Raw genomic sequence first — 17,771 nt, 5'->3', positions numbered from 1 at the left:
AAGCTGTGCTTCCCAAGGCAGTAACAGGGAGAAGATGGACAGAGATAGAGAGACCTCAAATGGAACAATTTGCTGTGCATATAGAAAGCGGGGAGTGTGTGTGTGTTATTCTGCTTCTTAATGCTCCAGCAAAGGAAGAAAGGGGTGGAAGCGGGCAGGGTAAACTTTTTTAAAGGGGAGAAGGGGTTTTCTCAGTATGCAAATAGGATGGGGTCAGGTTAGGAGGGAAATTCTGCTCTTTAGCCCAGCAACTAAAGAAGCAATAGGAGGAAAGCAGAAGGGCAGGTTCCCTTACTGGAAGGATGGGGAAGCTGTGACCATCCAGATGTTACTGAACTACCACTCCCATCATTCCTGACTACCGGGCATGCTGTCAGAGGCTGCTGGGAACTAAAGTCCAACAGCATCTGGTGGGGGCACAGGCTTCCCATCACTATAGTAGGAATGGCCTTGCTACCCCCTCCTGCTTCTTCTTTAGTGCATTTTGGTGTACAAAGGCTTGCCTGCCTGTCATTCCCTTCGGGAACACGTCCCACTGCATAAAGGTGTATATTTGCTTGCATTCCCATCCCGTGGGGCAGCAGGGCTTGTTTGAGGAAGACTCTCCAGGGCGCTCCCCATTTTTTTGCAATTTCACGTATGCGCACAGGGGCTCAGAACGGAACCCCCGCGTAAACAGGGAGTCACCCGTAGATTGAAACTGATATATAGTTCATATCATTCCAGAAAAACCTGCAGTTCAAAGACCACGACATGTTCAAAGACCTTGCCCAAAAATAGAATGTTAAGAGACAGGCCAGAAATTCTCCAATTCAGTGGAATTCAGGGAGTTTCTACAATAAATTTATCATCATAACCTCTTTCAAACTTGCTGAGACCTCACCTTCTCATAAGGAGGCATTTACCACTCCCACAATCCACTCAACTAGTCTTGCATGTTTGATACAGGTAATTTACCTGAAAACATGTAATTACAACTTTGAAACAGCCCAATCTGAGTGGTATTTTATCTATTGTTACTAATTAATTTACTGGGCCCATCACCTCCTGGCAAATAGAAGGGGAAGAAATGGAGGCAGTGAGAGATTTTACTTTCTTGGGCTCCATGATCAGTTCAGATGGTGACAGCAGTCACGAAATTAAAAGACGCCTGCTCCTTGGGAGAAAGGCGATGGCAAACCTAGACAACATCTTAAAAAGCAGAGACATCACCTTGCCAACAAAGGTATGTATAGTAAAAGCCATGGTTTTCCCAGTAGTGATGTATGGAAGTGAGAGCTGGACCATAAAGAAGGCTGATCGCCGAAGAATTGATGCTTTTGAATTATGGTGCTGGAGGAGACTCTTGAGAGTCCCATGGACTGCAAGAAGATCAAACCTCTCCATTCTGAAGGAAATCAGCCCTGAGCGCTCACTGGAAGGACAGATCGTGAAGCTGAGGCTCCAATACTTTGGCCACCTCATGAGAAGAGAAGACTCCCTGGAAAAGACCCTGATGTTGGGAAAGATGGAGGGCACAAGGAGAAGGGGACGACAGAGAATGAGATGGTTGGATGGTGTTCTTGAAGCTACCAGCATGAGTTTGATCAAACTGCGGGAGGCAGTGGAGGACAGAAGTGCCTGGCGTGCTCTGGTCCATGGGGTCACGAAGAGTCGGACACGACTAAACGACTAAACAACAACAAATTTACTGAAACAATGCATTTTTATAAATAGAAAATGTTCTGTCCCACTTCACTACCTGTCAAGCAACATCAAAGTCTGAGTCAGAAGAAGATGGGCAAGCAGGACTAGAACCCACACTTCACATAGATTTCTAACCCTTCAGCCATGATAGCAGACAAACACTGTGTCACTTAGATCATAAGTGATTTCCACAAGAGACCCTAGATCTGTAGAATACCACAAGTCTGAGATGCAAGAAGTCTCGGGTAAAAACCTTGGATATGATCTCCCACTAGAAAAGGCTAGGATGAGCCCCAATATGACATATTGTGATAACCTATCAGGAGAGTAATGCATAGGCCAGCTCTGAGGCTTCTCTCGTAGAAAACCCCATTCCAAAAACAGCCAAGTCATGTTTCACAGGGAAACATGGCAAACTGGCAAACAGGTAAACATTTTACCAAACATAATACTGGAATGAGTTCTGAATCAAACAATTACAAATAATTAAATCAAAACATGGGCTTTTGTAAATCACAAAGCAAAAGTATGGAGGGGAGAGGTTTCTTGCCCTGGCTTTTCTGCAGCTATCTTTAAGTTCATATTTCAGTTAATCTCACATCTGAGTCATCAAACTGGTCCTTCAAGATAATGAAATCAGCAAAACCTCACCCCCTTTGTATTTCAAAGAGGGGAGAAACAAACAGAACACACCCAAAGAAAACCCCATACTGTGCATTTACTTTAAAGCAAGAGCACAAAATCTAGCATTTCTTCCTTTACTGTGAAGCTTAATAAAGTAGGAATGAGACAGATTACAGTCTGAAGAAATGTTATACAGTGGCACCTCGGGTTAAGTACTTAATTCATTCTGGAGGTCCGTTCTTAACCTGAAACTGTTCTTAACTGTTCTTAACCTGAAGCACCACTTTAGCTAATGGGGCCTCCTGCTGCCGCTGCACCACCGGAGCACGATTTCTGTTCTCATCCTGAAGCAAAGTTCTTAACCTGAAGCACTGTTTCTGGGTTAGCGGAGTCTGTAACCTGAAGCGTATGTAACCCGAGGTACCACTGTACTGTAAAAACCAAGATTCAGGTCTGTAACCTGAAGCGTCTGTAACCTGAAGCGTATGTAACCCGAGGTACCACTGTATTTTGAACAATGATGAGAGATCACACATTGGAACAGGTGCTATTTTGTACCACTTGATACCTAGACTAGTACTCCTGGTGATTTCCCAAAAGACGGCAGAGGTTTAGGATCAGATGGGCTGCCTTCCCAGGTTGACAAGAAATCCTGACCCTCACTTTCCTCTGCAGCACAAGCAGAAACCAGAAAGGCTTAAAGAGATGTTTCAATGGAAATGCCAGTTATAAGCAGCACAAATGAAGCTCCAGTTAGTTAAGGAAAACCAAGCTTATTATTGCAATCCTATATACAGCAATCCAAGAGCATGTCCCATTCAACTTGGGGGCTTACTTATGAGCAGACATGTGGAGGATCACACTGTAGAACACTGTAAGGACTTCTGTAATCAGAGGTACACACACTCTCTATGGGGCAGCATTTTGAGATCATTCTCTAGTCTTTTCATATTCAGAAATCTATAATAAATATCACCCAATCAGCTTTCAGGCACTAATAAGAATTAAAATCACTTTACATTTTATAGACTATTTATCTGTTCAAGAGATTCAACCTATCCAGTCACTTCCAGATGATCAGCTAAAGAAAATTTACAGAAAGCAGGACTTTTGTTGTTGTTTAAAGTCTGCAAATGACTAATACTGGCATGTTTTGACAAGAATGCTAGTAAAAAACTAGGTAAGGTTATAACGTCTATGGATTTGAGGTTAGCTATTGCACTCAATATATTTTGAAATGGATCTTTTTTCTGTCTTGAACTGGACTGAAAACAGATACCCTATTGTAATTTTTTTAAAATAAATAAATAAATCATTTATTCAAAAGTTACAATACAGCTTTGTTCACTGCCATAATATCATGGAATGCAATTCTCTCTCTCTCTCTCTCTCTCTCTCTCTCTCTCTCTCTGTGTGTGTGTGTGTGTGTGTGTTTTACTATAATCTGTTTCCTGCCCTATGTCTTTTTATCAGAAGGCACATTAATGTTATACTAAGAAATAACTTTATATAAACTGAGAGTTATATTAAATGTAGGGTTAAGCAGATCATTCTTTCAACGCAAGAATTTCTCCTTGTGCAACAGAGCATACTTCCCCTCTCCTCTCCCATGCACCCCCTAAATCTGTTCTAGGATTCTCCCAACCCTCTGTAACTGATTTAGAGACAGCACATGATGTATGCAAAAGGGGGGAGCCCCATTATGCTAGCACTAATCCTTGTGCTGGTGCAACTATTTAGTTGAATACCACTCTGAACATATATTTGATGGCATTCTCAAGCTCATTCAACTGTGTTTAGACTCGCTACTACACATTAAGAAAGCATATTTATTTGTCATCTTAACTACCTGGTAATGGATTTAACGTGATTAAAGTCTTCCCCTAAAAATCCTTCACTGTTCACTTTTCTGAACTTCAGGAGGTAATGCCTCCCATTAAGTAGCCAAAATGGCAGCACCAGCCCAGAACAGGGAGGGACCGTTAAACTGGAGGGAACCCCAAAGTTTGCAAGGTACAAAGCGTCTTACAAATAAGCATGAATACCCCAATTAAGATCTCTGCGCCATGAGGTGTGAGGCTAAGTGGGGGGAAAACTGACAACTTGAATGGGAATGGGGGGGAGAGACAGAGAGAGAGAGAGAGAGAGAGAGAGAGAGAGAGAGAGAGAGAGAGAGAAGAGAGAGAATGAATGAGAACAAGTGGTTGGATTGGAACAAGAGGAACTCAGAGCTGAAAGAACCATTGTCTGTACAGGTCAGTTCCTAATACATCCCCAGAGACAACAGTGAGAGCTGCCTAGAGACACCACTAAAGAAATCCAATATTTTAATGTTGCTGGAATTGAGTACCCCAGGGTGGAGGACCCTAAAAGGTAGCAAGCAAAGAGAAGAGTTCCTGCTCTTTCTAATTCAATTATCTTTTTTGTTTGAAACATCTGAAAATGAAATACTGCTAATTTTAAAGCAAGTGCAATTAATTGTCCCTGAACAGCAGGGCTGAAAGACACTGTGGCTTCAGAAAGAGTGTCTTCAGGCAACCGTGTAGTATAAATTACAGAGAATACTGCAAGTCTGGCTCTGGGTAGTTTACAGCACTTTGTTTTTGTTCAATGGTAACAAACTCCTATACAACCCTGGAATATTATCCATTGCTTTTAGCCCAGCCTGCAATCCTGGGATGAGAGTAGTCCACAACACTCCTGTAGTGTTACTCAGTATTATACCCCTATTGAAATTTGGAAGGTTGTGCTGAGAGAAAGTAGCCTTGCAGCACATGCCACTGTTAATTTTGCAGGTTAGAGGTGAGGCTGAGGCAAGTTTGGATTATAAAATATCCCTCATGCTTTTCAGGTTGCAGCAAAGGTCAGTTCATTCAAAGTGACCCATCAGACCTCCTCCTGGACCAAATCAATCCCTCAATTGCACTCAGAAGACTGATTGCTCATTAACATACATGCAGAGGGATGCACTATTTTGAAAAAAAATTAAAAACTTTGCACATGAATAACCAAATTAGAACACTGATGATAATTTAGGGTTACCAGACGTCCCCGTTTACCGGGGACAGTCTCCAGATTTGTGAATAAGTCCCCGGACAAATTCCATCCCCGAAATGTCCCCGGATTTCATCTAACGTCCCCGGGAAATGCAGCAGCGGCAGTCTCAGTAGCCCAGAGCAGTTGGCTCTGGCTGGCTTCAGGAGCTGCTGGGAAGTCCCCATGTGATGGTGGTGCAGGGACTCTAAGATACAGCTTCCAAGCTGCCTCTGCCTTCCCTGACCCCGGCAACTAAGCTGTGAAGGGAGGCTTCATGCTGCCTATCGGAGCAGCCTCCCAACTCCTACTTGCGTGCAAGCAGGAGCGGGGCGGGGATGTCTCAGTTAGGCAAGGGGAAGCCTCCCTTCCCAGATGAGGGATCCCTGCCCCCCTCCTGCTTGCACGCAAGTAGGAATGGGATTGGGCCTGCTCTGATGGGAAGGGAGGCATTGCGCTGCCCAAGCCTCGCCGCTGCCGCGGCTCTCGACCCTCCTCCGCCTTCCATGCCTGACCCACCAAACCGCTTCCCCACCACCACCACCACCGAAGAACGAACAACTCAGGGGATGCCCAGGCTCATGGAGAAAGGAGATAGAAGCCTCGGAGGAAGGGGAAACGTGGCAGTTGAGGTCAAGGCTGTGGCTGCCCCTCTACCATCGAACAAACGTGTAGTATGTATGTATTTATTTATTTAAAGTGTTCCCCGGATTCATTGAAAAAAATCTGGTAACCTAATGCCAATCCCACCCCCACCCCCCCAATCTCTCTCTCAGAGATTTGGTAATACAGGAGCATGCTGCAAAAGTCTTGTTGTGACCAGGGATTTGATATACATTCCAAGAGGGTTTTGCTTAGTTTTATTTAATAGTTTTTCAATCTCATTCAGTGACTTTCAAATTAATATGTTGCCACCTAGTGGCTTGTTTTGACATCTACTATCCAAACAAGCAGGACAGTGCCTATTTACAGACAGAATGCCTATTCGAAGTCTTCAAATCTTTACACTGCTACTCCTCAAATCAATTTATTTTTGGTCCTGCTACATCAGACCAATGTTGGGATTAAATAAGTGTCTTTGAACCTAGCATTTTAAAAATTCCCAATATATGATAGCATATAGATTTCAAATACATTAAGCGCTTGGGGGTTACTTTCTTTCTAAGGTCTTGAATGAAAAACAGTAGCTCATAAGGAAGGCTAATATGTATGTTAGCAAATCAAAAGCATCACTAAGACAGTATAAGAAGAAGAAGAAGAAGAAGAAGAAGAAGAAGAAGAAGAAGAAGAAGAAGAAGAAGAAGAACAAGAACAACAACTTTATTGTCATTGCCCCCTTCAGGGACAACGAAATTACTTGACTGCTCCATAAAAACACTAATTAAACAATACAGTATAATACAGCAAGGGAGATTAGATGACTTTCAAAGTCCGGGCTTCCCATTCAGGGCCGAGATCGCTCTGGAGAAGAAGCTGTTCTTAAGACGGCTCGTTCTTGTCTTCATCGTCCTGTATCTCCGTCCCGACGGCAAGAGCTCGAAGAGACAGTGACCAGGATGCGATGGATCTTTTACTATGTCCAGTGCCTTCCTATGGCACCTTGTGGCATAAATCTGCTCTAAGGTGGAGAGTGGGCAGCCAACAATGCTCTCTGCTGCCTTAACAACCCTGCACAACCCCATTCTGTCCTGGGTAGTACAGCTTCCGTACCACACACATAAGCCATAAGTGAGCACGCTCTCAATGGAACAGTGATAGAAGGCAAGCAGCAGTTTCTGCGGAAGATGGTTTTTCCTTAGTATTCTCAAAAAGTACAGTCTCTGCTGCGCCTTCTTCACAAGCCCCCTTGTGTTGACACTCCAGGACAGATCCTCTTGTAATTCAATGCCCAAAAATCTGAACGTTGTTACCCTCTCCACACAGACCCCATCAATCAAAAGTGGCTGGACGTATGACCAATATAATCAATACTTGACACTTGAGCTTGTTTCCCAGATTTAAAAAATCACCACAGAAAAAAAGCTTGCCAGTTTTACTACCAGATCCATCACAAGTGTTTGCCTTCCAGACAGCAAGCCTTCCCTGAATCCCAGTTAAAAATAAATTAAAGCAAGAAAAATAAGTACTTAAATCCAATTACACACTACAACATATTACAGGGGGTGGGGACAACAACATACTGGTTGCCAACATACCTTTCTTCCAAACAGGGGCACCATCTCCTAGGGGCTGATCCTTTTTGGGGCCCCAATACAGTCATACCTCGGGTTGAATGTGCTTCGGGATGAGCACGTTCGAGTTGCGCTCCGAGGCAATCCGGAAGTAACGGAGTGTGTTACTTCCAGGTTTCACTGCTTGCATACGCGCAGACGCTCAAAATGACGTCACGCGCATGTGCAGAAGCACCAAAACGTGACCCGTGCATGCGCAGACACAGGTTACGTTTGCTTCTAGATGCGAACGGGGCTCCGGAACGGATCCCATTCGCATCTAAAGGTACCACTGTAGTTTCTGGGAGGAGCCCTCCCCACAAAAAAGTTAATGGTGGTGAAAGCAGCCCCGGGCCAGTGGAGGAAGGAGGCGGCGGCATGGGGCTGCTGAAGGGCTCGATCCTTCAGAGGAGGCCAAGCTGAGCCAAGGCTCCTTTTCCTCCTCCTACTGCCACAGAGGGGAAGCAGGTGGGAAGCAGCCCTAGGCCGGTGGCAGCAGCAAAAGGAGGCAGAGCCACAGCCTTTAAAGCTGTGCTGCTGCTGTGCTGTTGCCACGTTTGGCTCCACCCCCAGCTCCTCAGATGCCCTGACGTCATACACACGTCAGGACATCGTGCACACAACTTCGCACGCTACGCGCTTCCAGCCCCCCATTCTTCTTCGGAAGGTGGCTCCTATAATCCCAAAAATGCTAATATGCCGGAAGTTGCCAACCTGTTGAAGGCAATGGGCTCATTTGAAACCTGGGGAAACGGTTGTGAGTATCCTGCACCCTCTGCAATTGTGCACACACACACAACAACCATACATATGCACACATTTTCACCCCACCAGCAAATGTTTTCTCTCTCTCTCTTTAATTGCTTTTTCAAGCCTAATTTTGGGACATAGGGAAATATTCCTAGAGAATGCAGCTGGAGAGGCAAGAGTTAACCTTCCCTCCCCGTTGCAATCTCTATGAAGATCAGCCCACATCACAACCATTAAGCTTTGAAAAAAAGACTTCTAGTGGAAACAGCACAAGGCTTATTTCCAAGCCTAATTTCAGTGTGGGGAAGAGTGGGGGAAATGGGACCCTGCAGATGCCAGGGAAAACCTCTTTGGGTGTCTGTGTATCCAAAAGCACTATGGTGGCAATCCATTACATATGCACCAAAGCGTTTTTCACATACAGTCATACCTAGGGTTACAGAAGCTTCAGGTTGTGTTATTTTGGGTTACGGACGCACCGAAACCCAGAAGTACCGGAACGGGTTACTTCCAGGTTTTGGCGGTCGCACATGCGCAGAAGCACTAAATCGCGCTTTGCGCATGTACTGAATTGCAACTCGCATGTGCGCAAACGCACCGCTGCGGGTTGTGAACGTGCATCCCGCATGGATCACATTAGCAGCCCAAACGTCCACTGTACTGCCACCAGAGATTCCTAATACAACAAGTGAAATATTGGCTTTCTTTACTTACCTGAATGAGATATGAATCTGTACGGTAGTTGCAGTGAAAGCATAGTTTTCAGAACCACTTTTATATAGTGTATTATTTTAAATGAGAAATAATCAGATTAAGCTGCTCATTATTCTTTAAAACAAAAGCGTATCAGGAAATAATTCTTATAAGCAGACTCTCTTGGCACAAGCATTTCATTTTCAAGTATCAATATTACTTCATTTGATTACACATAATCAACTTCACAAACTTTCTCAATAGTGGCACCCACCCTGTGGAATGCCCTCCCATCAGACATCAAGGAGATAGGTAACTATACAACCTTTAGAAGACTTTTGAAGGTGGCCCTGTATAGAGAAGTTTTTAATGTTTGATATTTTATTATGTTTCTGTATATGCTAGAAGCCATCCAAAGTGGCTGGGGTAAGCCAGTCAACTAGGTAGGGTACAAATAAAATTGTTGTTGTTGTTGTTGTTAACAAAAGTTGTTAATCTGTATGCCAAACAGGGAAGATGAAGATAAATATTGGGCAATATCCAACGAAGTGTTTCAACCAGTGCAAGGACTTTTGGCTGAGTGATGGAATTTCCCTTCCCTCTCCTCATGCATCCCCTAAAATCATTGGTTTTCCCCAATCCTATGAAGCAAATTTGGGGAGGTGCCAGGGGGTGGGACACATGAAGAGAGGAGAGGGAGGGGAAGTTCCACTGTGCAAGTGGAAATCCTTGCACAAGGAAAAGCACTTTGCTGAACACCTCCCATACTAATTGGATAAAATATTTATATTAGCCCAACAGGCCTCAATTGCCTTCATTGTTGTCAGAACCATAAAACAAATTGTGAAAACGGGAAACTGCAGCATTTTATGAAGTACCAAAGAAGGATTCATCTTTCCAGCCTGACTTCAACAATATATGGGTATATTGACTGATTGATAGCTATTGATAAATTGATAGGTTTTTTAATAATAATAATTTGATCATTCTGGTCCAACACCATGCAATTCTAAGACCAATGCTTTAGTGGCTTAAGGCAATCCAGTTCCAGCATGTATGTCTTACATTTCTCACTTTACTGCCTTTCAAAAGAAAAACCACATTTACACTCCTGGAAGATGTTCCAAAAGTATATGCAATGACAATAAATGCTTTATTTACTCCATACATAAACAGATCTAAACAGAATGAGAACTTGCTTAAACTATCATAATATAAATTAAAATCTAACCTTAATGTTAGAACTATTTAGAGAGAGAGAAAGTTCAGTGGACTTCTTGATACTACTTGTCTCAATAAAATGGCTGGAAGGGGACCATAACTGCTTTTAAAGCAAATACATCTCAAGATAGCCAGGTGAAGTCTGAATTACCTTGCAGGTTTCTAAAAAATTATTACTTTAATGTAACACTCAACTAGTCACTTACCCTGCAAATGACAAGGCAGCCCTATTGACCCCGTAACGGCTGGCAGTAGGAAGTGTTAAATGTACACACTCACACCTATGGCGCTGCTCTTTACGGTTGACCTGTATTAAATAAAAGTGGCACACAGCACCCTTTCATTCTCTTTTCTAGCTTTAAAGAGGTACTAGAAAGCTGGATTACTATATTCCACAGAAGCACAAAGTGCATCAGACCCTCTTTTTAACTCCTTCCCTCTTTGTTTTTTAAAGGTCAGTAAACAGAGAAGAAGTTGACTTTCCAGTAGTGTTGTCTAAGAGAATGGGGGGTAAACAGGAGAGAGGATGTATAACTGCCTAATTATTTAAAATGCTGACCTGCATTAGAGGAGAAATGCCACAGAGTTAGATCATTTACACAGATAGTAGCATAGACGGGGGAAACTTGATCTGCTCAAACTTCTAGAATGCCTGTGGGTATTTGCCCAAATGCAGTATTTATTAAGAATAAATCTTCAATCCTACACAGAAGCCATAGCATTATTAGTAATGAGTTAATGTGAAAAAAGAAAAGTGCAATGTAATAGCATTAATACAAATGCACTCTAAGAAATGTGTCAGTACTCAGCAGGAGTAAGCCAATGTTATAAATAACAGGTTTCACTGTAAAACCCAAACTGTAATGTGAAAGGAATAGGATATTTAAAAATAAATTCATATTAAAAGAAAGTCTCAAACAGCTACAGAGAGCTGTTTCTTCTTGTTACTGAATATATTAAAGTATTCCATTTGGCTTCTAAATAGCTAACAAATACATAAAAACATTGTTTTATGCTGAATTAAACTATTTTGGCATAGTTCAAGAAAAAATATACTTAACAGCAGTTCACCAACCTTTTAGTGTAAACTGGGCCAACAGAGCTCACTCTCATTCCATTAAGAAAGGACCCATTCAATCTTTCCCCATGTAACTAAAACACTTATTTCCTTAATGTTTACTGCTCAACCCATTTAATCAGAATTTTAATTTAAACCTGTTAGCTAATACAAAGCAACCAAAGTGATTCAACAAGATTTCAAGATGCAAGCAACTATTATATATATGCATGTTAAAAATCACGTCTCTTCAGATTTTTATTACATTGAATTTCTAGTGTTTAAACCAGACATTTATTTAAGCATTGTCCAAGACCCAGAATGTTCTCAGTCACTACAGAGCAATACCACAAAATTGAGACATCCAGCATTATTTAAACAGTGGTGTAAACAAACATAGAAAGTGACTTTTCTGTTTACACACAGCATTAGAATTCAGATGGAGAAACCAAGTGTCAGACCCATGAATAACAGTTTTCCAGTAGACAGGCAGCACCTTCTGTGCAGATGAGGCAGGAAGAAAAAATACTAATATATGTTGAATCAACTCATTTGCAGTTTAATCCTTCCACTAATACACCCAGCAGGAATCCTCACCACTAATCCTTGCCTCATTTTCTATGCACTCTCACAACATTTGGAGCAAGGGAGAAAAGGATTTGATCGCACGTATCTCAATTTATGTTCACTATTGCTTGATATATATCACATGGGAGCTCAATATACACGTAATCTATGATTGCCTCTGATGAATGTTTAAAGATTGTAGGCATGCTGAGCCCTGAACCATAAACACACACAGTAATGCAGAAAAACTGCAAAGTTTCCTATTGGTAATACACAGATCCCGCTTACCAAATACAATGTTTTCCCTGGAAATGATTTTGTTAGGCAAGCGTTCACATAACAAGTCCGTGATTTCCATTATTTCCTATGAAAAAATTTCTAATCGGGGATTTGTCTGCTCTCTTTCCCCCTCTCTCCATGGTTCCTTCCTGAAATGGCTGCAGCAAATCAGCAAAAGAGAGGCAACAGAGGGGGAAACTGATTTGTCCTCTCTCTACTGCTCCCTGATTTGTTTGATTTTTCCTGCTCTCTGATTTGTCCAATCTTGCTCCCCCACTCTGTGGTTTCTGTCCAAAAATGGCTGCTGCCAACTAGCAAAGCACAAAAAAGGGAGTAAGGAAACCAGCTGTTCAGATAAGTGAATCTGTGGAGTTTATAGCGAAGTTTGGGCAGAATTCTATAAGTACGAATAAGTGAATTTTCTGATAGTGTGCAGATAGCAGGACCTGCGTGTACACATGAACAAGCCCTAGGAACTTAACTGGCTGAACAAAGCAGTGACAAAGTACAATTCAGTTCTTGAAATACAGGTAAATAATTTAAAGTGATTTTCAGTCAATAAAATGGAACTGATTATTGAGAATAATAATTTATCTCAAAACATGGCAAACATTATTAAGATAGTTCATATTAAAAGGGGTATATGAGTTTTCATAAAGGGAGTTATTACATTAAAATAAAAGAATTTTTAAAAATAAACATTGTAAGTATTCCAATGAAACCTCATAACATTCCATAGAAGGGCATCCAAGAAAACAAATTACATAACTGAATGTATTAAATGAGTAGGAAAATGTATAAAATTATTGACAATGCACAGATATTTAATAGCCATGTTCACATGTACTGCCATAATTTAGCATTATATGAGTGAGCCTTAGAATTATACATTCTCTGGCAAGGTCACAGAAGCTGAGAGGCATTATTAACAGAACATGTTGCGGGAGACACATGGTAACAAAACTGCACAAGGAAACTTGTTTTGGACATTAGTGTTGCTATTACAGTGGTGCCTCGCAAGACGAAATTAATTCATTCCACGAGTTTTTTCGTCTAGCGAATTTTTTGTCTTGCGAAGCACGGTGTCGGAAAAGTTTTGGAAAAGCTTCAAAAATCACCAAAAACCTCAAAAAAGGCTACCACACCGCGTTCTATGAGTTGCTCCTCGAAGTCAAGTCGCAACTGTATTAACAGTGTTAAGAAAAAGGAAACAAACTTGCAAAAAACACAAGACGTTTTCGTCTTGCGAAGCAAACCCATAGGGAAATTCGTCTTGCGAAGCAGCTCAAAAACCGCAAAACCCTTTCGTCTAGCGAGTTTTCCGTCTTGCGAGGCATTCGTCTTGCAGGGCACCACTGTATTTTGCTTTGTGGTCAAAACATTTATACTGGTATAATACTGGGTCAGATTCAATCTGCTAATGTGATTTTTCAAACTAAGGATCATGTAGAGGGAATCTCTTAAATGAAAATGTAATACAAGCAAAAAACCTACTATGGATCTTGTGACAGGGACCTCTAGACAAAAACTATATTTTGTTTGCAAGAAATAAGCTAGTCCTGTGTATTCAATAGCAAGAGTCTTTCTCTAAACATCAATACATTTGTTTCTCAGGAAAAAAATGTGTTTTGCAAAGCCTCTTTAGTTCAGCAGCAATACTCACTAGAAGATGGGAGTCAGCCTTCTTGTAACTTACGCTGAGCGAAACATTTAGGGCCAATTCTATGCCACAGTTGCACTGGCAAGGGTAGTATAGCCAGATATGGTACTCTAAGACAACAAAAACAAATGCTATATACTGGGACAATGAGAAAAAGGAAAGAAATCCAAGAGAATATGTGTACTGTTTATAGCATAACGGATAATAACTACAACTTCAAAAAGCAAAATGCAACTGTCTAGAATACACATTTTGTGGTAACATATTGCACTAATCTATAAGGTGACCACCCAATGGACTCCAAATCTTGTGGAACATCTAACAAGGAAGAATTAATCAGCAGAATTTGTCCTGGGAAAACACAGTTACATTGAGGACATGTAAATTTCCCCAAAGAACAAGTTGTAAACATTCTGATGTGGAGTAGTGGAGGATTATAAATTAACAAAAACATCAATCATGTAAAAATGACGCACTCAAGAGGAATGACTCTTTCCTAAAAACAGAAGTCCTCTTATATTAAGAGGGAGACAATATATTTCATACAAATATAGAAATATCTCAAAAGAACCCTAGAGACAAGGGATAGAAAGATGGTAAAGAATAACCATAAGGAGAGACGGTACATCAGGCATCTATGTAAAATAAAGTTTCCTTATAAAATAAGACAGAGATTTATTTATTCTGATTTCTGGAAATAGCACTCAACAGTATAGAAAAGCTGTGTACACATTACTAGGTTAAAATGCACATAAAATGTTCTATTTCTCAATTCAGATTGAAGCTGAGGCGGAAGCATAAGAATGCCATATTTCATAAGAAACAACTAGAAATGATACAGGATAGATATGGATTGTGCCTAATGTGTATACACCACTCCCCCAACCAGAGATAGAAGTACACTATGTACATATTAACTGGGTGTACAAAGCTTAAAAGAATAAAATTAAACATAAGCGCAAGCCATCCAAAAAGTCAAAACATTAAAAATCAAGACATAAAACAGCAGCTAAAATTGGAACAGTACAGCTGGCAGATTAACCTGGTTAGACTAGATGACCCTTGGAGTCCCTTCCAACTCTACCATTCTAACCTTAGGCCATAGGCTTGTCTGTATAAAAATGACCTTGCTCGGTTGGGAATCAACAAAAGAGAGAGAGCTTAAAGAACCTATTGAAAGAAGAAAGTTTAAAATATCAGGTGCAGCCACTGAAAAGGCCCTTTCGTGTTTTTGGCAGGTCAGAGAAAGGCCTATATGGAAGATTTCGAAGTTCTGGTAGTCTGGATAAACTTCAATTTGTTTGCTCTCATCCAGTCCATTACCAGCTCCAGGCACACAATTACAACAATCTCCCTGGATTGAGATGCACAGGAGAGACAGAAGTTTCATGCAAATGTTGACTTGCCTGAAACAACAAGACGGGATACCAAGAGGCAACACCCAGTATCAAAAAAGAAATTCTACCAGCACCATCAGGAAATAAACAAAAACTGCAGGAAAGGGGTGATGTTACTGAATGCTTCTCTAAACAAAAGAAAGATTGATCTCAAAAGCTATAATGTCAACGAGAAGACTAGGCTACACCACCTCTCCCTCTGTGGAGGAAAAGCAATCAGTAATTGAATCCCTTCAATAGTGTCTGAAGTTGTGCAGCCGGGATACAACTTGACAACTTCAGCAAGAACTAGGCCACAGCAATATGAAAAGTTATCCTATTAGTAAAATGAGTATCTTATTTGAATTATTTGACTGAAAGGTACATAGATAATGTAGCAATTAGTGTATAAATACATACTACTGAAAATAACTATGAAACACCTCTATCCAAATATAAAAGATACAAAAATTAAAGCAGACTAAAAAAAAATTGTCCAGTACAGCCAGCTGTGTGGTAAGCATGCACTTGAAAAGGAGTTCCTAAACTGATTCCGAATGCTCCACAAGCTTAATTCTGCTTGAAGACAGCACATCTATTGCTATATATATATATATATATATATATATATATATAATACTGATTTTAATTGTATTTTATTGCTTCTTCTGTGTCTTCTATTTTATTTATTCTATAGAATTCAAGTGGTAATGCAGTAAATGCAATGCAATAAAATACATATATACTAAAAGCAGTAAAAACATAATTAAAAACTATACTGTATCTAACACAGCTCACACAGTGGTCCATGGGAAAGAAGTTTTGGAACCACTCGACTAATGGGATATAGAGCTAGACTTCAAAACTGGGAAGTCTCAAGCACAACAACAGATTGTTTTGGAAGGCTAGCCATTCTTGCTCCATCTTAGTTCACCACAAAAACAGTGACCTAATTCATAGAATTGTTTTCGGACTGAAATAAGGAAGTGCTGTAACCGGTCATCAGCCTTAGGGCTGGGTATAAGTATAGCATGATGTCCGAAGGGGGGTTTATTGCTTTGTTTTTGTTTTATTATGTATTTTGTTCTCCCATTTTGTACTTTGTGCTATGAACCACCCTAGGATTTCAGATGCAGGGTGGCAGATGCATCAATCCTTAATGCATATATGCAATAGCATCAGGAAGGGCAGCATCCGATTGCAAGGAGCAGCATGAGAAAAGTAGTTGTCCAGGGCAGGAAAGGAACATGTATGCACAATTTGCAAGAGCCAATCTGTATAGAAGAGGGAGAAAGGGTTTGTTCTGGAAATCCCAGCATCAACTCGTCTAGCGAGCCTGACCCACAAACACAGAAAATCCTCCGTGCCCGTTGAGATCCGGCCGCCCGGACGAGAAACGGCGCAAACACGCAAAGATCCCCAACAGCGCCAGGAAAAGGAAAACGCGTGTCAACGAGGCGGCAGAAAATAAAAAAAAGTACGGGCTCCCAGCCGGCGCGACTTCACACCGCGAGGCGGGAGAAGAGTTTGCCCAGCTTCCCGGAGGAGGCGACGGGGCCGCGAAGCCGCGCAAAAGGCGCGCTCCCCCCCGCAGGGAGAAGAAACTCACTTTTTGTGTGGCGGCGGCGGCGGGTGCTTCTCTTTCCTGCCGGGCGGCGCAGGGTGCTTGGCGCGGCGCCTCCGGGCCTGCAGGGCCAGCACTGCTGGGCGAGAGAGAGAGAGAGGCCGGTGAGCGGAGAGGCTGCGGCGGCGCCTCACGCTCCCCGTGAGGAGAAGGACGGGGAGAACCCCGGCCACCCACCCACCCGCCCCGCCAACCCCGCGTCCTCGGGGGACCAAGTCGACCGCCCGCCCACGGTACCTCGCCGGGAGCTCATCGCCGAGGACACCGCCGTCGTGGTGGGGCCGCCGCGCCGAGCGCCTCACGGCACATCGGCCCCGCTGCTGCTGCTGCTCCTCGCCGGCCTCGACAGCGGGCGCCGGCTGAGGAGCAGGAGCTCTCGGACTCGGCGCACATGCGCAGTTGGCCCGCGCCGGGCGGGCGGGCGAGCGGGAGGCGGAGGGCGATGGTCGCTAGGCAACCGGAGGGAGGCCTAGAGAGGGCGGCAGGTGCCTGCCAGGGAACCCCGAGGTTTCCTTGCCACCGCCGTCCCGCCTTGCAAAGGCGTTGGCGGCCGCTGCTGGCTTATTATTAAACCTGCGCTGCTTCTGTCGCTGGTGTGCCTGAACACGTGGGCTGAGTGACAGAAATGAGCAAAAGTTGGCAGCCCTCCTTTCTTGAAAGCAGTCGCTTAAGAACAGGCGCGCATGGTTTCGTTTCGTTGGCCGCCTTCCCACTGCTCAGAGCATGCTCGAGGCGGCTCACAACGGGGAAGGAAAGTAACGTGACAACATCACGGGATCGTGAAGTTGGGAAAGGACCACTAGAGTCATTGAAATATACTCAGAGTCGCAAAGTGATTTCATGCTCTTTATTCAGCTCATAGTGGTGAGGAGGAATGAATGAAAGTCCCCTCAAAGTATCAGCTTTATATACATTATTTACACAATGGGCTGCACATGATTGGTTAATTCTGGAATTCTACTGTAAGCCAATCAGGTTGTGGATTCACTTA

General features: G+C 42.6%; 1 protein-coding gene across 4 annotated transcripts in view; it reads right to left on the bottom strand.

The window, feature by feature from the left end:
• Positions 1–17,132, bottom strand: part of SRPK2 (SRSF protein kinase 2) — an 83,214-nt gene extending 66,082 nt beyond the window's left edge. For 2 of the 4 annotated variants that reach the window (XM_081211569.1, XM_081211572.1), the window contains exons 1-2: positions 17,018–17,048; positions 16,766–16,859 (exon numbers count right to left, since the gene is read on the bottom strand). In XM_081211569.1, the coding sequence (XP_081067695.1) occupies positions 16,766–16,859; positions 17,018–17,033 (110 nt within the window). In that variant the 5' untranslated portion in view covers positions 17,034–17,048. Of the gene's footprint in view, positions 1–16,765; positions 16,860–17,017 lie in introns of those variants that run through there. The other 2 variants (XM_081211570.1, XM_081211571.1) reach the window with 2 other exon arrangements.
• Positions 17,133–17,771: the final 639 nt, after the last annotated feature.

Source organism: Podarcis bocagei (genome assembly GCF_964188305.1).
Source record: "Podarcis bocagei genome assembly, chromosome: 10".
NCBI classification, from domain to species: domain Eukaryota; kingdom Metazoa; phylum Chordata; class Lepidosauria; order Squamata; family Lacertidae; genus Podarcis; species Podarcis bocagei.
The sequence above is the reverse complement of the archived record's forward strand: the minus strand, read 5'-3'. Positions and strand labels throughout refer to the sequence as shown.